Source organism: Peromyscus maniculatus, chromosome 23, assembly GCF_049852395.1.
Source record: "Peromyscus maniculatus bairdii isolate BWxNUB_F1_BW_parent chromosome 23, HU_Pman_BW_mat_3.1, whole genome shotgun sequence".
Taxonomy (NCBI): domain Eukaryota; kingdom Metazoa; phylum Chordata; class Mammalia; order Rodentia; family Cricetidae; genus Peromyscus; species Peromyscus maniculatus.
Window position 1 is genome coordinate 4331101 of NC_134874.1, and position 24137 is coordinate 4355237.

Here is a 24137-nt window from a genome sequence, read left to right on the forward strand (position 1 = left end):
CTGTCCTGGAGTTCCCTATGCATCCCAGCTGGCCTCAAACTCACAGAGATCCACCTGCCTCTGCCTCCTGAGTGCTGGGATTAAAGTTGTGCACCACCAACCCAGCTTCGATTTATTTGTTTCTTGTTATGCATCTGTGTGCATCTGTGTGGGTATCCTTGGAGACCAGGAGAGGGCGCCAGATCCTTAGCTGGAGAGCCACCTGATGTTAGTTTAGTGCTGGGCTCTGAACTCCAGGCCTCGTGATAGAGCTACAAGTGCCTTTAACCACTGCAGACCCCTCCGGCCCTGGGCTGTCTGTCTTGCTAGGGAAGCCTGCTCAGTGTCCCGTCTGTGTGTGTCCTTGGCCTGTGGCTGCCTCTGTGCTTCACCCACAGAGCCGAGTAGTTGGACAGCCTACCACCTGAGGGAAAAGGAGCTGACCCTAGTGTGGGAGCCCGTTCTGGGGTTCCTCGTGGCTTTACCCAGCAGGTCCGAATAGAGGATGATCAGGACCACGGGCCTGAGTGCAGGTGTCTGAGATGGCCTGCACTTGGCTGTGCTGGGGGAGGAGGTCTTTTGCTCCACCCCTTGGCGTCTCTATAAAAACCCTGGACCAGAGACAGTCCGGGCCCGTTGGAATAGGTTCCAGGCCCTCTCGAGGCTATCCTTTATTTTCTATCTGTTTATCTCCACAAGAGTCTCCGCTATAAATCCTTCTATCTAATATTTCCTGCTGCTCGCACTCAAGAAAACTCTGGGAAGCTGTGGGGGTGGTGGGTAAACGCCCCACACCCTAGGTGTAGATAGAGCCATGAACCCCCACCTGACCCGACTCCATCTTTTTATAATTTACATTCTTCGTTGCTGTTATTTGGGATGGGTCCTTGTTCTGTTGCCAAGATTGGTCCCGAATTCCTGGGGTCAAGAAATCTTCCCACCTTAGCAATCCGCAGTAGCTGGGACTGTGGCCCATGCACCATGCTAGGCAGACTTTTGTTTTTGTTTGAGGGTTTTATTGTACTTTTGGTTATGAAGTAATGCATTCATCTGCTTTATGCATCCTAACACACTTGGTGCCTGGTGGTCAGAAGCTCATAAACATGAACGAAGGCTGAGAAGCCATGGCAGAGCCCTGAGGAGAAGTGATCCACACCGGGTGTGGGATTGGCCTAGTAGTGAGAGTCCTTGAGAATTATGAGTTCAGATCACACTCAACTGACTTATAACATCTCTCCTCATCAGTGATGGTAATTTGTATCTTCCTGAAATCTTAAGATTCATTCAACAAGGGCTGGAGAGATGGCTCAGCAGTTTGGAGCACTGACTGCTCTTCCAAAGGTCCTGAGTTCAATTCCCAGCAACCACATGGTGGCTCACAACCATCTCTAGTAGGATCTGATGCCCTCTTCTGGCATTAAGTTATACATGCAGATAAAGCACTCATATACATAAAATAAATAATAAAATCTTTTTTTAAAAAAAAAAAGATTCATTCACCAAACATGTTATGCCTCCTTGCTGACTCAGCAGTGTGTAAGGCTCCGAAGAGGGGAGGGAAGAGGGGGCTGTGATGTCACCTGGCGGGGTTGTCACTTTGCATGTGGTGTGCAGCATTTCTGGCTGGTTCTGCTCTGACTCAGTTGTCTTTCTTTCTCGTACCCAGCTTTGTCCTGCCAAGAAGTCACCGAGGATGAGGTCTTGGATGCAAGCTGCCTGCTGGATGTGCTGAGGATGTACAGGTGGCAGATTTCTTCCTTTGAAGAACAGGTGAGCACTCCAGACAGCAGGCTGAGCTTGGAGAGTCCCTTTCCCTAGGGAACGGGGTGCGTGTGCGTGCCACTGGGGATCAAGCCCAAGGCCTGGAATCTGCTTGAATATGCTAGGCAGGTGCTCTCCCACTGAGTTCTCTCCCTTGCTTTTCTGTGACACTTTGGGCATCTTAGTGTTGTGTGAGCAGAGGTCCAGTGTCTCACTGCTGTCCTGATTAGAGGACACAAAACTCTGTCACTTTGGCAGGAAAACAGTGGTCACAAGGGAGAGCTTCCGGCTCTTCTGACTCTGCACTCCAGGTGGTGAGAGAGCTTCTGGCCCTTGTTCTAGAAGATCCATCTTCAGAGGGGGCTTAAAGTGTCCCCAGGCCCTGAGCAGGTGACCCCACAGCCACAGGACTTGGTTCAGGACGCTCTCCCTTCCTTTCGCCCCTTCACTGTGGTCTTTGGAATCTGGCATGCCTCCCTCCTGACCACTGTTACCTAGAGCGACCCCGAGGCTGCGGCCAGCAGGACTGGGCCCTAGGGTGACACCCTCTGCTTCCCCGGCACCCAGGCACATCTTCAGCAGCTGCATCTCCAAGTGGCCTGGTCCCACTTTGTGTATGGGAGGGGGGCAGCCCCTCAGAGACTCTTCCACACTGGGCTGGATGAGGGGCTGTGGAAACATGGGAAAGGGTGAGGCCCCCACCCTTGATCTCACGGATTTATCTTGTTCCTCCCCGATCGGAAGCCATGTTGCGCCACGTTTCAAACACACGGTGGGTGATGAGTGTGTGACGGTTTCTCTTGCCGGCTGCATCTGTATGCTGGAGTGTGTTTCCACCTCCCATTCGGAAATGACCTCAGCTGCTGGACTGACTCAGCGGTCCTTCCCTGTGTCCTAGCTGAGAGAGAGAGACTCTCAGGTCAGTCTCCAAGGACATTGTAAGTCCCACCCTTCTGTCAAGGACCTGCTTAAGCCAAGTCACCCTGGGCTGTTTCCCAAAGTCGGTGCACAGCAGTTCTGGGCCACAGATGCAGCCACAGGGAAGAGGGGGCATCTTCTGAGCAGACAGAGCCTCGGTCCTGCTGTTGGTCTCGCCCACATCTGCACCATCTTGCCATCCGGTTAGTGCAGAACCAGATCACACTGATGGGCAACCCATTTTGTGTCTAAACCAGGAGCTGTAGGAGATGCACTAGGCTCAGTCCTTGGTGTGCGTTCCCTAACTGCGTCCCTGTGCCAGCCCTGTTACCCAGGAGTCAGGGTACAGTTGGGGACACAGGCTCAGAGGAGCAAAGTGACTTCCCGGTCAGCTGCTCTGTCAGTGGCAGAGCCAGCATTGGAAGGGTCTGGCACTGAGGTGCACATGCACCCCCACCTCTTCTGTAGTGTTACCCCTTTCCTCACAGCCCGAGGAGCCTGCAGACTGGCTGGCACAGGCTGCGGGAGTACAGAGCGAGCCAGCTGTCGGCTGGTTCTCCTCCCTGACAGGGCTGGGCTCTGCTTGTGCTCTTGGCCAATGGTGGCCTTCCACACCTGCCCCTGGGTGAGCGCTTGCAGCCTGGCAGGGTGAAGGCGGGAGCGGTGGGGCTTTGAGGTCAAGGGCAGCCCGGGCTGTGAGCTGCACAGGTTAGTGGGACGCTGTCTCCACATGACCGGTACAGAAAGGACTCGGATGGAGCTCAGTCAGATCCCATCCCCAGTACTGCAGATTACATTAAATAAAATAATAAAGTTTGGTTTGTAGCTTTGGAGCCTGTCCTGGCTCTCACTCTGTAGACCAGGCTGGCCTCGAACTCACAGAGATTGGCCTGGCTCTGCCTCCCAGTGCTGGAAATTAAAGGTGTGTACCACCACTGCCTGGCTAAATTAGAAATTTAAAATTATAAACTAGTGCTCTGGTTTGCTGTGACTTCTGTTTGAAGAGTGTCCTAGTTAGGGCTGCTGTTGCTGTGATGAACACCATGGCCAAAAGCAAGTTGGGGAGGAAAAGGTTTATTTGGCTTACACTTCCAGATCACAGTCCATCATTGAGGGAAGTCAGGACAGGAACTCAAGCAGGGCAGGAACCTGGAGGCAGGAGCTGAAGCAGAGGCCATGGAGGGGAGCTGCTTGCTGGCTTGCTCTTCATGGCTTGCTTGGCCTACTTTGTTTTTTTTTTTTTTTTTTTTTTTTTTTGAGACAGGGTTTCTCTGTGTAGCTTTGCGTCTTTCCTGGAGCTCACTTGGGAGCCCAGGCTGGCCTCAAACTCACAGAGATCCGCCTGGCTCTGCCTCCCGAGTGCTGGGATTAAAGGCGTGCGCCACTACCGCCCGGCTCGGCCTACTTTCTTATAGAACCCAGGACCACCAGCCCAGGAATGGCACCAAAATGGGCTGGGTCGTCTTTCATCAATTGCTAATTAAGACAATGCCCCACAGGCTTGCCTATAGCCCAATCTTTTTTTTTTTTTTTAAGATTTATTTATTTATTATATATAGTGTTCTGCCTGCATGTATGCCTGCACGCCAGAAGAGGGCAGCAGATCTCATTACAGATGGCTGTGAGCCACCATGTGGGTGCTGGGAATTGAACTCAGGACCTCTGGAAGAACAGTCAGTGCTCTTAACCTCTGAGCCATCTCTCCAGCTGCAGCCTCCAGCCCAGTCTTAGGGAGGCATTTTCTGAGTTGAGGTTCCCTCCTCTCTGATGACTCTAGCTTGTGTGGAGGTGACTTTAAAGTAGCCAGCACAGCAGGGAAGCATCGTCAGGGCATGATTGGCAGCTGAGGAAGGGTGGGAGGCTGCTGCAGGGACCCAGCCCAGAACGGCATAGCTCAGGTGCGGCCTAGGCAGGGCCTGAAGAGGTTTGGAGTTTGGGGTGTGTTTAGGAGCAGGAGCCTCAAGTTTGATGCTGGTTTGGCCTAGTGGATGGTGGGGAGGAGAGTGCAGTGACTGGATTGTTGTCAGGGCGTTCCTTGGAGCAGGGGTGGGGAGGGGAGGTCTGAAGGAGGGGAGGGGAGGGGCAACACTGAAGGTCAGGGCAAGCCTGAGCCTGGAGTGAGCTTGGAGTGCTGTGGGAACACAGGAGAGCCAGGGCTGGAGCCTGTCGCTGAGTGCAGTTCTCAGGAGCGTGTGGGTGGGCCTCGCTCTTCTCTAGAAGGCCCTGCATGCAGGTCAGGGAGGCCTTTCTCTGCCAGAGCTGGCCATCACAGGCTGGATGTGGACCTTTCAGAAGCTGGGTGAGCTCAGTGTCCAGTGCGCTGCGCTGCATGCACGTGACCCTGGCTTCCAAAGCCAGCACCGCAAAGCCAAAAAGTGAATAAAAACTGAAAGATCTGATTACTATGGCCTGAAGCTGAGCTCAAGTATAGGATCTGCTCTTACCAGTATAAAACAATCACCTGGCGCCTGTGTGCGGTGAGACGCGAGGTGGGATCCACAGGCCTGCAGCCCAGAGCCTGTGCGGGGGGAGAGAAGAAGCTCTCAGGCTGCAGCAGCCTGGGAAGATCTTTCAGATTGCTCCTTAGAGGCATTTCCTGCTGTAGGACCCAGCAGTGCCACCTCTGGGCATGTTCCAAGAATTGTGAGCAGAGACTCGAGCAGGTGGTTATACATTTACATTCTTAGCAGAGTCCCTCACAGCAGCCGCCATCGGGCAGAGCATCGCCAGTGAAGCGTGAATCTAATGATTCTTTATCAATCAAAAATCAGGCCAGGCAGTGGTGGCGCATACCTTTAATCCCAGCACTTGGGAGGCAGAGCCGGGCGGATCTCTGTGAGTTCCAGGACAGCCTGGGCTACAGAGTGAGATCCAGGACAGGTACCTAAACTACACAGAGAAACCCTGTCTCACAAAAAAAAAAAAAAAGCCCCCCTGAAGTGGGGTCCAGGTCTCCTTCAGTGAGTGGGACCCTGAGAAAGGAGTAAGGGTCGGGTCTGCTGCACATGGCGTGGTAATGCCCCTGGCCTTGCCTCAGGAGACTCTCTGAAGGATGCTTTGTCCTTGGACAGGATGCTCACGAGTTGTTCCACGTCATCACCTCCTCACTGGAAGACGAGCGGGACCGCCAGCCTCGAGTCACTCATCTCTTTGACGTTCATTCCCTGGAGGTAACGGCTTCAGTGTCGGTCTGCGCATTCAGTGAGCGCAGGACACACGGTCTTTGTAAGGCCTGGACATGAGCGGGCGGGAGACCCAGTGACCGGGAGGTGGGGGGTGTGTGAGGCCGGCAACCCTTAAACTGCACACTCCCGGTGGTGTGTGCGCCGGCCGTGGCAGGCTCCCTGAGGCCTGTTGCTGCAGCTTGGGTTGTACTGGAGGAGAGAAGGTCCACGGGGTTCCCTGAGTGAGCGCTCGTCTCCTGGAACAGTGTAGGGCTGACTGGTAAGGGGAAGGATCCCAGAGAGAAGAGACAGGGTTTTGCGGCCACCATAAAGGAACTCGTCAGAAACCAACCAGAGGACGGGTCAGTGCCACCTCAGAAAGTGGTCTGTGGACACTGTTGGTTTTGACATTCCAGGCGCCTCGGGAATTTGTAAGGCTCCTGGGTGGCGAGGGCGGTTGAAAGGCTTGCAGTTGAGGTTTGGTCTCTTTTTTCCCTACAGCAGCAGTCAGAGATGACTCCCAGACAAGTCACCTGCCACACGAGAGGTAGTCCCTTTCCATTGATCAAATGTGCATTTCTGAGGAAACGGATGAGAGCAGCTGTGCCTTTTAGATAGGACAGCACTGTGTGGGTGACTCTTGCCGCCTGCGTCCAGCTGGGGCTGCGCTGGACCTCCGTGCACCTGCTGAGGGCCTGGAGTGTTCTGGAAACAGCTTTGAATGAGGAGCTGAGTCCTCCAGCCCCAGCCTGACTCGGCTCCTCCCTCCACTTCCTCTTACTGAGGCCCCTCCCCTGGAGTTTTAGGTCCTGGGGAAAAATCCAGTGAACAGAATCTGTCCTTCAGCTTTCCCCCCGCAGAGAATCCTAGCTCTTTTGAGAAACCTTTGTTTTCTCGAGAGTTGAAGTCAGCACAGCCTCTGGGTCAGTAACAGTCGGGCTGCGGTCAGTCCCAGGCAGCCCCAGGCGGTACAGCCTTCATCTGAGGCCACAGTGGACACAGAGGACAGCGACCATCACCAACAAATGAAATTTACAGGAGCCGGGGGGGGGGGGGGGGGGGGGGGCGCACGTCTGTAACTCCCACACATGCAAGGCTGAAGCAGGAGGATTTACTGTGTCTTTAAGGCTAGCCTGGGCTCTATAGTGAGTTTCAGGTCAGCCTGGGCTATAGTATGAGACCATATTTCTGTGTCTCAAAAAGAGAGATTGAGAAGAGAGATGAAGTAATTTTCCAGGTCACATGACTAATAAGCAGACTCAAGACCTCACTGAGGACTCCCTGATTCTAGAGGGAGAGTTTCTCACAAGCGTTTTGTCCACTAACCGCCATCCTAATCAAGGAGCAGCCCGGTTCTCTAGAAGTTGTTTATTCTGAGCTTCCCTTGCTGTATGGAATATCTGTGCCTCCTCCTGCCCCCTCCACAGTGCGTGTGCATCTGCAGATCTCAGCATCCTCCCCTCCTCCTGCCCCCTCCACAGTGCGTGTGCATCTGCAGATCTCATTAGCATCCTTTTCGGTGTCTACTCCATGGTACACAGCCTTACACATGAGCCTTGAGGCTCTTCTGTGAGGATGAGACTGCAGGTCAGCAAGAAGACTCACTGTGCTTCATAGGAACAGTTTGCTACGGGAGGAATGTCTGCTCTGTGCTGAGGAGGGTGGAGTCTGATGGGGTCTTGGGTCATGTGCCATATCAAAGTGTGCTTTGCTTCCAGGGTCTCCTCACCCCACGTCTAATCACTGGAAGTCTCAGCACCCTTTCCACGGAAGACTAACTAGTAACATGGTGTGCAAACACTGTGAGCACCAGGTAAGCGCTGTGACAGCCCCCAGGAGACTGCAGGGTGCAGCAGAGGACCCAGAGAGTGCAGGTTGGCCTCGGGGAGCCCTGGTTACTGCCTGCACTCGGTCACCTGGGCCAGTGCCGGTGTCACTGGACCCTCAGGTGACATCTGCCCTGGGAGCAGCAGGTGTGGCATGCAGACGATTACAGCATTTCAGGTCCTGAGCTTGCGAGTCTGCCTGCTCATGATGCGCACAGCGGATCTGAGAAGTGGGAGGGGCTTAGCTTTGCATTTGAGGGTTCAAAATTTCTTTATGGGAAAGCTTCAACTCAATACAAGGAGAGAATTTTACAGCTGTTACATCAATTTTAGAACATTTTAACACACTGCCCTGCCCCCTGTGGAAAAAAAAAAAAAAAAAACCCCAAACCTTACACATGGCCATTCTCTCCTGAACTCCTCACAACCAGTGATGTACCTCTGTCTGGTGGGGGACAAAGTCTGGACTTCCCAGAGCAGAGTCCCGCCGTAGGCATCCTCTTTTGCCCAGCTCACTTGCATGCGGGGTCTTCTCTCTTGTGGTGTGTACATGAGCACGTCCTGTTAGAACCTAGTGACAGCTGTGTCACATGGCTCTGACGTGTGCTCCTACGTTCTCGTCCATGCTCAGTTGAGGAGCATCTATATTGTCTCTACTTTGGGTGTTTGTTTTGTATTGTTTTGTTTTTAAGTTTCTTCAAGACAGGATCTCACTATGTAACCTTGGCTGTCCTAGATCTCACTCTGTAGCCCAGGCTGGCCTTGAACTCACAGAGATCCGCCTGCCTCTGCCTCCTGAGTGCTGGGATTAAAGGTGTGCACCACAACTACCTGGCGTGTGTGTGTGTGTGTGTGTGTGTGTGTGTGTGTGTGTGTGTGTGTAAATGAATGTGTATGCCCAGGTGTGTGTGTGTGTGTGTGTGTGTGTGTGTGTGTGTGTGTGTGTAAATGAATGTGTATGCCCAGGAGCTGGTAGATGCCACATGTGGAGACGCTGACTCAACCTTTGAGAAGCTGTTCTCCAGGGCGGCTGCACCCTTCCTCGCGGGTGCCGAGACAGGCTGTCCCGAGGCCTCGCCAGCACTGTCCTGTCTGACTCGTGGACTTCAGGATTTCGCTTGCTGCCCTGGCTGTAACTGACAAGGAAGTTTTTACCTAGGTTTGAGGAGTGCTGAGTGAAGGTTTGATGCACTCTCTAAGTGATGACCACCGTCCAGCCAGCCCATCTGGGGTCATGACCTTAGTGTGGGGGTGGTGAGAGCTCTCTCAAGGCCCCTGTCAGCGGGTTTCGAGACTGCTTTAACGGTCATCACCGTGCTGTGTGCACATCCCTGAGGTCTGTGCCAGCGTCTCCCCGTCCTACCTTCCACCCCCACAGTCACCGGGCTCCTGTCTCTGTACGTTTGTCTGCAGGCGAGGTCATGTGGGTGATGCCCTCCAGGTGGCTTTATGAGGTGCTGAGCTCACCTCCTTCCAGTACCCACCCCAGAGAGATTGAACCCATCACTCAGTGATGCTCTCGGTGGGTTGGTTGACTTGAGACAGGGTGTAGCTGTGGTAGCCCAGGCTGGCCTGAAACTCTTGTCCCTCTGCCTTCCGCGTCCGGAGGGTGGGATCACGTGTGCGCAGACATGTCTGGCTGGTGGTAACTTTTCAAAGGCTCTCCCTTTTGTTCTCCGCGGTGGCAGCCTCAGTTTGGGCTCCTGCCACAGTGTAACAGGAGGTTCTGTTCCCCCTTCTGCCAACATGTCTTGTCTTTGTGGGCGTCCATGCCTGAGTGGACACCACTTGTGAGCCTCGTGTTTCTTGAGACGTGGCCTCTCCTGCTCTGGAATTTGCCACGTTGGCTTGGCTGGCCAACCAGTGAGCCTGTCTCCACCTTCCGGTTCTGGGATTTTGTTTGTTTGTTTTTGTTTTGTTATTGTAGGTTCTGGGGTTTGAACTCGGGTCCCTCATGCTTGCAGGGCCGGCTCCTGACCACTGAGCCATCCTGACAGCCACCCTCTTGTCTTTCACAGCAGCCGTTTGAGTAGAGATGTGTCCCTGGGGTTTGATAGGCAGCGTTTCCTGACAGCTGGAGTTTTCCGTGTTCCTGTCGCCATGCTGGGTCTCCTTGGAAAATGGGTTTTTTTTTTTTTGGGGGGGGGTCCTTTGCCAACCCCCCTCCCTTCCTTCCCTCTGTCCCTTCTTCCTTCCCTCCCTCCCTCTCTCCCTCCCCCCTTCTTTCTCTCCCTCCTTCTCTCTCTTTCTTCCCTTCCTCTTCTTTTTTGTTGTTATTTTTGGAGCAGGGTCTCATGTAGCCCAGGCTAGCCTCTGACTGATCCTCCAACCTCTGCCTCCCAAGTTGGAGTATTACAGGCATTGCTACCACACTTGGTTGCTTATTTTTAAAAATTCTGTTTGTTTTAGGGGTTTTTTTTTGGGGGGGTGCTGCTGATTTATGAGTCCCTCCTATACTGTGGACCTCACCCTCCTCAGGGGTGTGGTTACAAATGCTTCCTCTGACTCGGTTGTTGCCTTTGGGCGAGTGTTTTCCTTGCCGTCTAGTTTTGGGTGACGTCACCTGTGACTGACATGATAATTTTTTTTTTTTTTTTTTTTTTTTTTTTTTTTTTTTTTTTTGGTTTTTTGAGACAGGGTTTCTCTGCGTAGCTTTGCGCCTTTCCTGGAGCTCACTTGGTAGCCCAGGCTAGCCTCGAACTCACAGAGATCCGCCTGGCTCTGCCTCCCGAGTGCTGGGATTAAAGGCGTGCGCCACCACCGCCCGGCGACATGATAATTTTTTAAATAAGGTTTGTGTGTTTGAATTTCTTGATTTGTGTTGCCCTTCATCTCTGACTTTTCCTTTCCTTGATTTATATTTGAAGCTGTTGCAAGTGGGATTAGGAATGTTTTATGTTCTAGGTCACTGCACAAAGAACTGCAGCTGTTTGTTGAGCCATTTGGTGTCTTGAGATATTTGATTTTTCACAGTGATAGGGGCTCGACTCCCACAAGCACTCTGTCCGGTGCATGCATACCCTGTCCATAGGTGCACTAGTGTGCACACACAGGCACACACAGGCACACCCCCACCCCCACACCCCCAGTGTAAAGTTTCCCTTTTCTTCTTTGCAGTAAGTTCTCTGCTGGGATTCTCTGTCTGTCTGTCTGTCTGTCTGTCGGCTGTGTTGAGTTTTCCTCTGCCCTGGAGCGTGTTTACACCACATCTGGGCACAGTGTGCCGGTGTCACACCCGGGCTCACTTCTCATTGGCTGCTGCTTCCCCTTCCCTGTGTTTCCAGGTGTTTTTACTGCGTATTCAATGCAGTAGAGACTCTGGGTTCTGCTGACCCTGGAGGACATTGATTTTTTTTTTTTTTTTTTTTTTCGAGACAGGGATTCTCTGTGTAGCTTTGCGCCTTTCTTGGAACTCACTTGGTAGACCAGGCTGGCCTCGAACTCACAGAGATCCGCCTGCCTCTGCCTCCCGAGTGCTGGGATTAAAGGCGTGCGCCACCACCACCCGGCTAGGACATGGATTTTGTAGGCAGTGTACACACCTGTAATCCCAGCTATAAGAGAGGGAGCCTGGAGGGCCAGAAGGCCAGGGCCAACCCCAGCTATGTAGTGAATTCAAGGCCAGCCTGGGCTACATGAGACCCATGAAAACCCCCACAAGTATACACACACACACACAGAAAATGGATTTGTTTTGACAGGTAGTTACTTTGGCTCACATCCCAAACCCTGTCTCCTCCCTTAGATAACAAATGCCCTATTCTGTATTTCCTTCTGGATGTTATGTCTGCGTAGACTCTCAAGGTCCCCCTGCCGCTGTGTGGCTCTGTGGGCAGCCATGGAACAGACAGGAATACACAGAGTTCAGGGCTCCCCTCTCTGTGACAGCTCCGGATTGTCTTCCACCATCTCAGTCCTGAACAGTGCTACTTTTCTCTAGTGCTGTGCAAAGTGGGCGAAGACCTCACCTGTGGCCACTTCTGTCCGTCATATGCCGTCCAGATGGTCCTGCTTTCTTTTTTTTTATTATTAACAATTTTTCTTTTTTTCCCATTTTTTTAATTAAGAAATTTTCTACTCCACATGCTATCCACAGACCCCCCCCCTCCTACCTCCCGCCCTCTTTCCCAAGCCACCCCACATCCCCACATCCCCCAAATCGAGGTCTCCCATGGGGAGTCAGCAGAGTCCAGCACACTGAGTCCAGGCAGGTCCAAGCCCCTTCCCACTGCACCAAGGCTGTGCAAGGTGTCACACCACAGGCACCAGATTCCAGAAGCCTGCCCATAGACCAGGGACAGATCCCGATCTCCCTGCCTGGTGCCCCTAAACAGATCGAGCCAAACAACCGTCTTCTGTTGGTCCTGCTTTTAAAGTCTTTCCAGGGATTGCAGGTCCAAGCTACCCCGTCACCTACAGGGACACTTCATAATGCAGCATGGCCGTCTGTGCAGACACTCACGTGCTGCACTGCGTTACATACATACATGAGTTCCTACAGCCCCACTCTGTGGACATCTGCAGTTGTCCGATGACTCTCTAGGCTTCAGCTGCTCCTGTCTGCGATGCTGTCCATGGCACTGATGGAAATCCTGCTAGTTCATACCAGTTCCTTAGGGGGGTGTGTGTGTGTGTGTGTGTGTGTGTGTGTGTGTGTGTGTATGTATGTATGTGTGGTGTGGGTGTGTGTGTGGGTGTGTGTGCGCGTGTGTGCCTCCAGGCTGCTGGGTTGGGTGCATACTCTAAACTGTCTTCATTCTGCTGTTTACAGTTGTGGTACATTGTATTCCACTGTGTTGATTTAATAGCTGAACACTAAACCTGTCCGTCTGTCGACTCTAAGCTCTTTGGATTTTCTGCAATATTTGTTTCAGAGTCCTGTTCGATTTGATACCTTTGACAGCCTTTCCCTCAGTATTCCAGCTGCCACTTGGGTACGTATTGATCTGTGGCTTGAGGCATTTCATGTGGCCCAGGTTCTAAGTGTCACAGACATGTAGCCCAGCACGAAGTGTCATGCAGACATGTAGCCCAGCACGAAGTGTCATGCAGACATGTAGCCCAGCACGAAGTATCATGCAGACATGTAGCCCAGCACGAAGTGTCATGCAGACATGTAGCCCAGCACGAAGTGTCATGCAGACATGTAGCCCAGCATGAAGTGTCACAGACATGTAGCCCAGCACGAAATGTCACAGACATGTAGCCCAGCACGAAGTGTCACAGACATGTAGCCCAGCACGAAGTGTCACAGACATGTAGCCCAGCACGAAGTGTCATACAGACATGTAGCCCAGCATGAAGTGTCACAGACATGTAGCCCAGCATGAAGTGTCACAGACATGTAGCCCGGCACGAAGTGTCACAGACATGTAGCCCAGCACGAAGTGTCATGCAGACATGTGGCTGCCTCAGCGTTCTGGCTCTGATGTCAGGGCCTGACTGTGGGAGAGGGAAGGTGACACTTCACCTCACTGAAGACATTGTGCTTTGTGCACACATCTCAAACCCTAATAAGACTGTAGCTCTGTGTGCAGGTGCAGTCTCTAAAGCTCCGCCCCTCCCCCGGCCTGTGCAGGTGCACAGTCTCTAAAGCTCTGCGCCCCCCCCCCCCCCCCCCCCCCGCCGCCGCCTGTGCAGGTGCACAGTCTCTAAAGCTCCGTGCCCCCCCCCATGCAGGTGCACAGTCTCTAAAGCTCCGCCCCCCCAGGCCTGTGCAGGTGCACAGTCTCTAAAGCTCCGCCCCCCCCTGGCCTGTGTAGGTGCACGGTCCCCCAGCTCTGCCCCTCGTGAGTCGGCCAGCAGTAGCAGCATGGGGTTGAAGGACTGGGGTGTGTTTGTGGAGCTCTAGCCTGTGTGCTCCAAACACAGCCCTGGGAGGCGGCCTGCGGCCTGCTGGTTCAGCACGGCGCTCCCATGAGCGTTCTAACCGTCCGCTCCTGCTCTAGGGGCACCCACTGACCCTGGACCACTGCCTTCATCATTTCATCTCCTCCGAGTCGGTGCGGGACGTCGTGTGCGACAACTGTACAAAGGTGCGCATCCCAGTGCCGCCGCCCAGCCGACACCAGGTGCTTCTGTGGCGCCTCATGCCACCCGAGCGTCCACTACCCTGCCCAGGGCGTCTTTCAGCCGCTGCCATTGGTTTGTTTCCCAGCCGAGTTCTGTTTCTTCCACGGTGTTTACAGAAAAAATCTTAAGACACACCCACTCCGGTCTGTAGCTTCTCCATTCCTATCATCTGTGTCCAATTTCTCAGTTGTGCCAGACTTCCTTCTGAATCCAGAGGAAGTACATAGACTTTGGGGGGCTGATGGGGTGAGTCCACACAGCTGCATATCACACACACCACACGCCCGTGCGCGTGCGTACACACACACACACATACACCCCACAGCATGGATGATTCCTGACATGAGTCCACACAACTACATATCACATGCACACACACACAGACACACCAGCATGGATGATGGTTCCTGAGAGCTGAATTCCTGGTCTTCCTGCACACGCACACGCACGCACACACACACACACACACACACACACACGCGCGCACACGCACGCACACACGCACACACGCACACACGCACACACACACCAGCATGAATGATGATCCCTGAGAGCTGCATTCCTGATCTTCCTGCTCACCTGCAGGCAGCTTCACTGAAGGTCCCCTCTTTCCCAGCAACCTCTCCATTTATGTCCTCCCCTGGGGTGGGTGTAGGGGCTCCTGAGCCTTGCATGTCCTTGTGAATTCCCAGGGCCTCCTGAGCTTCCCTGTACACTCCAGAAGAGGAAGCCTTAGTTTGGAGAAAGGTGGAACCTTGGGTGATGCTGGGGAGCGGCCGGGCGGGAGTGCTCACGGGCGCCCTCTGGTGTCCATGTAGAGATCTGACTGCTGCTCCACCTCCAGGGTCTCTGGGCAGGGCCACAGGAGCTGAAATCCACTTCCTGCCCCAGTCTCAGGATCAGCAGAAACTGCCTGTGGTTCTGAGGCAGGGAGCTCCAAGGCATCTGGCATTGTCCCCAGAAGCCACTCAAGTGAGACTTCTGAGCCAAGTGTACAGGGTTGGGAGTCACCCAGACTCCTTAAGCCTCCTGCTGTGAATGGGGAGGAGAGGGGCCTGGGGACCCCTCAGGATTTGTGTTGTAGAGTTATTTGTGTGTGTGACTACTTTGTCTACATGTATGTTCGTACACCATGTGAGTGTGGGTGTCTGCGCAAGTCAGAAGAGGGCATGGGATCCCCTGGAACTGGAGTGGCAGGTGGTTGTGAGCTGCCGTGTGGGTGCTGGGAACCAAACCTGGGGCAAACCAAGCTGGAAGAGCATCCGGTGCTCTGAACTGCTGAGACGGGTCTCTGGAGCCCTCTCTCCCTAGACTCTGTGAAGACACAGTTTAAGTGAAGACGCTTTGGCTTTGGTTTCCACTCTGTCTTCCGTCCGTGGCTCCTGTCCTTTAGTGACCAAGGAGTCTGAGGTCGGCCTGCAGCTCCACTAGGTGTCTGCTCCTGCAGCTCCGCTAGGTGTCTGCTCCTGCAGCTCCGCTAGGTGTCTGCTCCTGCCGTCCGTCCGCAGACGTGTGCTGTTGCTTTATTGCAGATTGAAGCAAAAGGAACGTTGAATGGGGAAAAGGTGGAGCACCAGAGGACCACGTTCGTTAAACAGTTGAAGCTAGGGAAGGTGAGCCCGCCTGTGCATGAGGTCGGCCATGTTGGGGGGCTGTCGGCCCCTGACACCGCTCAGCCCCGCACTCTGCTCTCCGCCCACAGCTGCCCCAGTGTCTCTGCATCCACCTGCAGCGGCTCAGCTGGTCCAGCCACGGCACGCCCCTGAAGCGGCATGAGCACGTGCAGTTCAACGAGTTCCTGATGATGGACTTCTACAAGTACCGCCTCCTGGGACACAAGCCCAGTCAGCTTGGCCCCAAAGCCAGTGAGGACCTGGGGTCTGCCCTGGGACTACAGGACACACAAGCGGCCCCGACGCCAGGTGTGTGCTGTGGGACACTGCACAGGGAGGGGCTGGGGTCCCCACCTTGGGCTCTTAGGGCACACACACAGGCTGTGCAGTGGTCAGCTGACTTCCTACGGCAGGATTGGGGGCAGTTGCAGGTGATGGCGTGTGCTGCTTGCCCATACCTGCACCGAGGAGGCATTTCCGAACCAGTTTGGGCTGCACTGCATGACCCTGTCCGCAACCAAACAAACCACAACCAGTTGTTTGCACAGATCAGTTGCCCATCTTCGTGACTGTCTTCCAGGTCTGAGTCAGCCGGGGGCCCCCAAGACCCAGATTTTCATGAACGGCGCCTGCTCCCCGTCTTTGCTGCCAGCCCTGCACTCCCCGATGGCCTTCTCTCTGCCGGTGGTTCCCGACTACAGGTGAGGAGGGGCTGAGGGGCCCGCTGTCCGCTCACTGCTTCTGCTGTCCCCAGTGTGTGTCTGAAACAAGCTTTTCACCAGAACAAATGAAAATACAGAGTAATTTTCTCTTTCATTTCAAGGTAGAATAACATTGTTACTTCATGTGAAGTGAAAATTATGGAAGTGTATGAAATCTGCATGTGTGTGTGCACGTGTGTAGAGTGTGAGGCGCTCTGGTCCCTGGGGTCGCAGCTCGGCAGTCCTCCCCCTCCCTGTTGGAAGCGTGTTGCATGCTGTGTACATGGTAGCCGAGTGCACGCTGCTGTGCCGCAGGCGGAGAGCTGCATCCAAGAGTGTGCGTCTGCACCATCACACTCACCTCCCAGTGTAGCACACCGGGCGGGGTTCGTGTTTGCCTTCGCCTACACGGCCTGGTTCCGTCATAACAGCCGGCGTTTCTCCCACCCGTCAGCTCCTCCACGTACCTGTTCCGCCTGATGGCAGTTGTCGTCCACCATGGAGACATGCACTCTGGACACTTCGTCACTTACCGACGGTCCCCACCTTCGGCCAAGAACCCTCTGTCAACCAGCAACCAGTGGCTGTGGGTCTCCGATGACAGCGTCCGCAAGGCCAGCCTGCAGGAGGTCCTGTCCTCTAGCGCCTACCTGCTGTTCTACGAGCGAGTTCTGTCCAGGGTACAGCAGCAGGGGCGCGAGTACAGGGCCGAGGAGTGACGGGCAGCCCAGCCAGGGCCCGCGGTGAGGGCCGCGTCCAGGATAACGGAAGGCATGCCACGTGTGCGCGGGCAAGCAGCCCCTCGAGAGCCCTCAGCCTTGTGTGTATTGTGAGAGCAGGCTCCACACGGGAGCCTGTCTGCGCAGCGCTGCCGGGGGGTGCTGGAAGGTTCCTCGTGTGAGGACAGCCTCCATCGGGTCTGGAACACCCTCCTCATCTGACACAGGTCATTAAAGACACAGACTCCAGCGGCCACCCTTTCTGTACTGTAACATGCTAGGTGTCCTCAGAGGGCACTGCCTTGTCTGGTCCTCTGACATTCCAGCATAGATCTTTATTTTTAATAAGAAGGCCCTAAATATTACAAGAATTAGTGAAATTATTATTTTTTTTTAATTAGTGAAATTATTAAAGGTAACAATTCAGAAGAAAAAGTGCCTTTCCCTTCTGGTTGTTCTGGGAACAGGCATGTCCTAAGAGTCACAGGCACAATGTTGGGAAAGCCCTTGTCCTTCCAAGTTCCTTAGAGGTCAAAAGAACATTTAAGGATGCCTAAACAGCATGGTAGCTCATGCCTGGAATCTCAGCACTCAGAGGCTGGGCAGGAGGATCACTGCAAGTTCCAGGCCAGCCTGGGCTACATAATACAACCTAGTCTCCTCCCCCAAAGCCTGGAGAACACCTCCCCACCTTTGGGTATGCCTTTTGTAATCTTCAGTTCTTTATATGTAGTCAAGGTCACCGGCCAGTCCCACCCCGAGCCTTTTCCAAAACTCTGCTGTCTACACTGTCTGCTGATCCTGCTTCGAGAGACAGCTCGCTTTGTGTTATTAGTTCCCATAACGGGGTCTGCAGGCAAGAGCCTGGGCAGGGCGGAAGAGTGTATGGGCCAGGGCTGCAGGCTCTCTGGCCTTGCTTCTTAGAGCCCACGGTGAGGAAGACAGCATGATGTTTGAACAGAACTGCAGCCAATGCATCCTGCCCTATGCTCTAGGACCACGTTCTAAGAGTGTGTCCAGTGACCTTGTAAGCACAGGGCGCGCTGGGAATTTCTTCCGTTTTCAGAGAAGTTTCACGAATAGCCAGGCATGGAGGAATCTCGAGGGCGCAATAGCACCTCTGTTTATGCCAAGTTTGTCATTTAAAAACAAAAACACGATACCAAACCAAATTCAGACGGACTCTTCTGATGTAAGATTTGGAACCAGACCTAGCCAGAGGTCACTGAGGGTAAGGCCAAGGACGTGTTTTCTCTGCAGGGGTGAGCTGGCAGACATTCCAGATGTGCCTAGGCATCAACTATGAGATGAGGTCTCACTGTGCATCCTGAGGACTTGAGACTCTGAGACTGTGCCGTGCTGGACCGCCAAGCCACAGCTCCCACAAAAGGAGCAGCTGAACCATTTGATGTGGCCAGGGGCCCTGCAGACCTGGCTTTTGGGTTGAGGTGAACGCACAGGCGCTCGGTCACGTGTGATCTTAGAGCACTTGGCAGAGTTGTAGGCTCCAATCGTCAGTCCTGCTACTCGTTCTGAGGTCAGCCACGGAGAGATGACCAAAAAGACAGGTGTGGGATGCTGGTCAGAGCCTGGGTTTGAGCCAAGGTTGTAAATGTGTTAACCTGACCAAGTGCTAATGTACTTCTTCATTTTGTAAATTATTAGACATTAGATAGCAACCAATGATGATTTCTAGTTTTAAGTTATTCACAGTAGGTAGCTTCTTCCTGGAAAACCTAAGTTAAGCTTAGTACTTACGCCGTAGGCTGCTGAGTGTGGATCTGCTAAAGGCACTTTTGTATCTGCTGTGTGCTATAGCAATAAAGACGGTTTTGTTAGGAAACACTCGACTGTGGGTTTATGTACAGCAAGTGGCCTGTGAACTTTGAAAGATCTGCCTGCCTCTGCCTCCTAAGGCTGTCATTAAAGATGCGCCGTCACGCCAGGCCTGAGTGGTGGTATTTTACTGTGGATGTTACTTAGCATCCTCCTGAACTAGGTGCTGTGTGCTGGGCCCTAGGTTTTTAATAAACCTCCTGAGTTCTCTGTGGGTAAAAAAAAACACCAACCCCCTCTTCAAGCAAAGAGAAAACAAAGTGCTGATTATTAGAACGGGGTTTTAGGGGCTGGACAGATGTCTTGGCGGTTAGGAACACTTGCTGTTCTTGCAGAGGATCTGTGTCAAACGGCTCACAACCACCTCACCTCACAACACCCTCTCCTGGTCCTCCTGGGCACCTGCACATATGTGGCGCACACACATACAAATAAAAATAATAAAAAGCATGTTTTATTTTTTACTAGGTAAAATTTTCCGAAAAGTCAGATTGACCCGAGGAGCCAGGACCTTCTTGCGGATGGGGAGACTGTGGTACCAGTGGGCGTTCGTGGGGTGGTTCATCATCAGTAGGCTCCCGTGGGCCAGCTGCAGCCTGACGACCTCCACTGTCCGCCGGGGCCTCTTCCCTCGAGAGTCTTTGTGCCGGAAGAGGAAGTCTCTACAAGCCCCGAAGGAGACAGACGCGATGGGACTCCCGGGGGCCAGCTCTCGTTCATCGTCCCTGTGCTCCCCGATGTGGTCGCTGCCGTCTTTGTACCTGTCGTGGGAAAACAATCCCAATGCGGAAGAAACCCTTTCCGTCCCCTGCGGATGCTGCAGGCGCCTCATCCTCTTGTAGCCCAAAGCAGAGCGCTGCTTCTGCACAGCCCTAGCCCGGGAGGCCAGTGAACCCAGCCTGGATGTCTCTGCCAAGTGCCGTGGTTTGAATGAGAAAGGCCCCCAGAGGCCCATAGGTCTGCATGCTTGGCTCGCAGTCCATGGAACTCGGGGGCTGACCAGGAGGTGTGGCCTCATCGGTGTAGGTGTGTCATGGTGGGTGGGCTGTGAAGTTTGAAAAGCTCACACCAAGCCCTGTGTCTGTCCCTCTCCGCCTGCTGCCTGCAGATCAGAACATCCAGCTCCCGGCTACTGCTCCAGTGCCACACCTGTCTGCTGCCCACCACGGTGAGCATGGACCAACTCCCTAAAGCAGTGAGCAAGCCTCAAGGAGATGCTTTCTTTTACAGCGTTGCTTTGGGCATGGTGTCTCCTCACAGCAACAGGACACTGACGAGGACACTTAGTTACTTGTGATGCCTGCAGACCTCACACATCACATCAACTAGCCACGCCTTCCAGTCGCCGGGTCCACGTATGGATAGCCTGCCCTGTTCCTCCTACACACACACCAACCATCACCCTGTGCAGTCTGGCCCCAGTTCCTGATCCCCAGCCACACCAAGGGATGTCCACTCCATGGACCCCATGCGCTCCCTCGGCTCAACTCCAGACATTGGTGTCTCCAGCTCTAGCTAGTTCCACGTCAAATGTCACTGCCTTGAGGGCCTCCCCCTCTAACCACCCCATGCCAAATGGCTTTCCCTTTAGCCCAGGCCTCGCAGCCTGGCTGTTCTGTCCTCAGAACACACTGTCGGTTGTAATCATGGAAGCAGGGTGCTCCTGGCACCTCCAGGGTGGAGGCCAGGGCTGTGCTGAGTATCCTAGTGCACAGGTCAACCCCATAAGAAAGGTACTTCCTGATGCCAAATGTCAGCAGTGGTGTACCCATCCTAAGTCCCTGGCCCAAACCCAGCCCCACCCTCAGCCCCATCTATCAGTTTAACTTTCCCAATAACCTCCCCCAACCCCTCACAGCCTCCTACATGTGAGCTCCATGGAAACTCCTACCTTTAAAAAGATTAATAACTCTAGCCAGGCGGCGGTGGCACACACCTTTAATCCCAGCACTCGGGAGGCAGAGGCAGGCGGATCTCTGTGAGTTCGAGGCCAGCCTGGTCTACAGAGTGAGTTCCAGGACAGGCACCAAAACTACACAGAGAAACCCTGTCTCAAAAAACAAAAAAAACAAAACAAAACAAAAAAAAATTCCTAATTCTGTGTGTGGTTCCATGCATGGGAGTTCAAATACTCAGGGAGGCCAGAGGTATTGGATCTGCTGGAGCTGCATTTACTGGTGCTGGAAACTGAATTTGGGTTCTCTGCAAGAGCAGCAGCCCCATCCCCCGGTCCCAGAAAGCCCTCAGCCCTCGTCCAGTACACAAGTAAACAGCGCATGACGGAGTCCTGAGCTCCTCCCCATGGAGGAAATGTTACCTGTTAATGAGCACAAAGTTAAAGGTCTGTCCTGTCGCCCTGCAGATTCGCTCTCGAACACGCTCTAGAACTGGGATCCAGGGCTTCGGTGTCAGCGTGAGACCGGAAAACGTGTATGTCAGCCCAGCGTCTCCGTAGGTCGCCTGCTTCCTGGGAACGCTGTGCCACTTCCCAAACACCTGGACCTTGGCCAGAGCACCTGTGCAGATGAGATGGCAGCTCCATCCCGGCCCTCCAGGGACGTGGACAGACGAGTCCTACACACGCATTTGCTGGGTATTCAACAGGGAGGACACTGTGAAATGGCATTTCCTCTGTTCCTCGTGTTGTATAATGAGTGCCCTGTTGGGGACCTCTTCCCCTACGCCACCGTGGCTTGTTCTCATTTTCATGGAAGGGTATGACGGCGCACCCCTGTAATCTCATCACTCTGGCGCTGAAGGAGGCACAGCACAAGTTCAAGGCTAGTGTGTCTCAAAAAACCAAAGGGTTGGAGAGGTGGATCAGCCGGTGAAGTGTCCGTCACTTCAGATCCCACTGCTGGGAGCTGCAAGTTCCAGACCCTGCAAGAGACCCTATCTCAAACAATGAGGGGGTCCCCAGCTGGGCATTATACAACGGGGGGGGGGGGGGGGGGGGTGCAAATGAGTGTACTCAGGACACATTGGGCAGGGCTCCCTGGCTTCGTCATGTGCACAGACACACAAAACACAGACACACATGCCACAAAACCAAAATGACATGAAAGCATGTCAGGGCCTTGGGAAGGAGGGGTCTACGGTAGTGGGGCTGGAAGAATGGGTAGTGTGTCAAAATTACCAAAAATGTCACATACACACATGAAAATGAAGAATTAAAAAACAGAAACCAACAAACCACAGATGACTTTGTCTATGAGCAGCTGAGGCCCATCTTTCTCCTCTTTCCTTTCTTTTTAAAAATACTGTTATGTAGTGGGGCGGTGGTGGCATGTGCCTTTAATCCCAGCACTTGGGAGACAGAGGCAGGCGAGTTCTCTGTGAGTTCAAGGCCAGCCTGGGCTACGGGGTGAGTTCTTGCACAGCCAGGGCTACAGTGAGATCCTGTCTCAAAACAAAACAAAAAACTTGTATGTATTTTATTTTATTTTGCCCGCATGTAATGTCTGTGCACCTTGTATATGTCTGGTTCCTCCAAGGCTGGAAGTGCCTAGGATTGGAGTTCCAGAGGGTTGTGGGCTGCCATGTGGGTGCTGTGAATCCAACCTGGGTCCTCTGGGAGAGCAGCTAGTGGTTGAGTCATCTTCCAACTCCTCATATATTTATTTATTTATGGCCTTTAAAGGCAGGGTCTCATGCAGCCCAGGCTGGCCTTGAACTCTCCATTTAGCTGAGGATGGCCTTGAACTCTGGCTCCTCCTACCTCCATCTCCCAAGTTCTGAAATTACAGGTACACACCACCATACCCTGGCTCCGGTTTTTAAAACTGAATGTTCATTGCCTTAACTGAAGTCGTAGCATAAAGAGGCAGCTCTGAGCATGGTGAGGTCGAGTCGTGGCTGGATGGTTTTGTGTATGCATGATGGGGCCTATTGCAGCTGAGGCTGGTACAGAGCCTGTGTGCTCATCACTGCTTCTCAATATGTGGTCTCCAGGCAACAGCATCAGCACCACCTGCAAACTCTCCAGACACAAGACTGCAACAGTCAGTGAGTTCTGAGAGGCATCAGGCATCCGGCTAAACCACCCACCCTTCAATGAGAAACTAACTTGGCTGCACATGAGTGTGTTTGTTCGTTTTGATAGTGCTGGGGTCTAACCTGGGGTTGTGTGCATGCTACAGAAACACTCTACCACTGGCCTGGAAGACAGCTGTACCTCCAGCCATTCTGACTCGGTATCACAGAGAACCCAGAATGGTTTGGGGTTTGTTTTTTGCTTTTTGTTTTTGTTTTTTAACTTCCCAGGCAATTCCAATCAGTAGCCAGGTAATTTCGCTCTAGACCCTGTCACAGCCTGAGTTCACGCTTCTCCTAACAGAGGCGCATTCTTTCATCACCGAAGCCTAACACCTAAAGTCCTCCGCTTACCGGTAAAGTACTCCACTTGTTGCTCCAACTCTAGGAAGATCTCGTCTGCCTCGGCTTTGCCAAACAGGACAGTGTAATCACAATCCAGACCTTGCCCGCGAAGGTGCCGCCAGTTGAGGCTCGGCTGGCCGCCCGAGGCTCCTCCCGGCGGGGCTGGCTCCTCCCTTTCCCCTCGGAGGTCGTCCTGATCAGGCTTCACCAAGAACCTGTCCATCCCGCCGCCCCTTCACAGCCGTGGAGGTGAATGGCCAGGCGAGAGGGGGGCCGGGCTCAGTCCTCCACCCGCGTGCCACAGACACGTACGTCTACGAAGGAAACAGGGCATTAAAACTAGGAACTGCCTGGCAGTCCTTAACCAGGTGGTGAGCTTGCAAATCCCACAGGCCTGCTCTTTAGTTTACGTTTTCGTAGCACAAGCCGACCTCAACCACACAATCCTCCTGCCTCGGTCGCCCAAGTGCTGGGATCGCCGGCGCGCAGCCCCAGGCCCTACTACCCCTTAGGAATTCGCTTGCTCGGGCTGCAAACGCTACAGATGGGAAGACGCACGCGCAGAGAGGCACGGGGTTCGCCCAAAGTCACCCAGAAAAGCAAGGTGTCTCCGTCCTGCGCCCTGCGGGGAAGGGACTGACACGGGAGCGTAGCCGTGCTCCACCGGAGAGACGCAGGGTACCGTGCCCCGCTTGGCCAGGGCTCTGCACCGACAAGCAGCTCACACCCGCCCACACCCGCCTCCCGCGCCGGCGCGGGACTTCCGGCACAGCGCCCCCTGCCGGCCCCTGTGCGCACCGCAGGATGCTGCCTCGCCCGGACGGTTCTGCAGTGTTGAGGCCGGTGGACGGGTTCTGGGGTCACCCCACTGGGGGTTCAGGAGCCTGAGCAGCGGCGTGCACGGTGTCTCGTGTGTGTGTGTGTGTGCGGAACAATGTATAAACCTGCACATCTGACGAAGCCACACCACCGTCTGAGCACCACAGTCTCGATGGAGAGCAATTTCACCATCCCAGAAAGTCCTCCTCTAGGCACCAACTTAACGCCCCACCGGCCTGCTCTGTCTGCCGTTCCTGGTTGCTTGTCCCAGAATTCCAAATAAGTGGAATTATATGACTTCTTTGTGTACGCACAATCTGTAGTTGAAGTTTTTTTTTTTAACTCGGGCTGC

The 24137-nt window shown here is 53.8% G+C and overlaps 2 protein-coding genes across 10 annotated transcripts in view; one reads left to right on the plus strand and one right to left on the minus strand.

The window, feature by feature from the left end:
• The window catches only part of Usp30 (ubiquitin specific peptidase 30), a 61400-nt gene extending 40120 nt beyond the window's left edge, over window positions 1–21280 (plus strand). For 3 of the 7 annotated variants that reach the window (XM_076561060.1, XM_076561058.1, XM_076561062.1), the window contains 10 exons: window positions 1646–1749; window positions 5730–5828; window positions 6324–6369; window positions 7541–7635; window positions 12523–12582; window positions 13597–13683; window positions 15253–15333; window positions 15423–15642; window positions 15914–16034; window positions 16489–18596. In XM_076561060.1, coding sequence (XP_076417175.1) covers window positions 1646–1749; window positions 5730–5828; window positions 6324–6369; window positions 7541–7635; window positions 12523–12582; window positions 13597–13683; window positions 15253–15333; window positions 15423–15642; window positions 15914–16034; window positions 16489–16753 — 1178 coding nt within the window. In that variant the 3' untranslated portion in view covers window positions 16754–18596. Of the gene's footprint in view, window positions 1–1645; window positions 1750–5729; window positions 5829–6323; window positions 6370–7540; window positions 7636–12522; window positions 12583–13596; window positions 13684–15252; window positions 15334–15422; window positions 15643–15913; window positions 16035–16488; window positions 18597–19057; window positions 19758–20951 lie in introns of those variants that run through there. The other 4 variants (XM_076561061.1, XM_076561059.1, XR_013047797.1 and 1 more) reach the window with 3 other exon arrangements.
• On the minus strand, window positions 19028–23715 carry Alkbh2 (alkB homolog 2, alpha-ketoglutarate dependent dioxygenase). Of its 3 annotated transcripts, none has more exons than XM_006993955.4 (4): window positions 23558–23715; window positions 22976–23280; window positions 20907–21105; window positions 19028–19350 (listed from the first exon to the last, which is right to left on the minus strand). In XM_006993955.4, the coding sequence occupies exons 2-4, from the start codon at window positions 23187–23189 to the stop codon at window positions 19044–19046; spliced, it is 720 nt and encodes a 239-aa protein (XP_006994017.1). In that variant the 5' UTR covers window positions 23190–23280; window positions 23558–23715; the 3' UTR covers window positions 19028–19043. The 3 variants fall into 3 exon arrangements, with proteins under 3 accessions (XP_006994017.1, XP_042124014.1, XP_076417179.1); XM_042268080.2 differs by having other exon boundaries at window positions 23525–23708; XM_076561064.1 differs by having other exon boundaries at window positions 23608–23693.
• Between the last annotated feature and the right edge of the window lie 422 nt (window positions 23716–24137).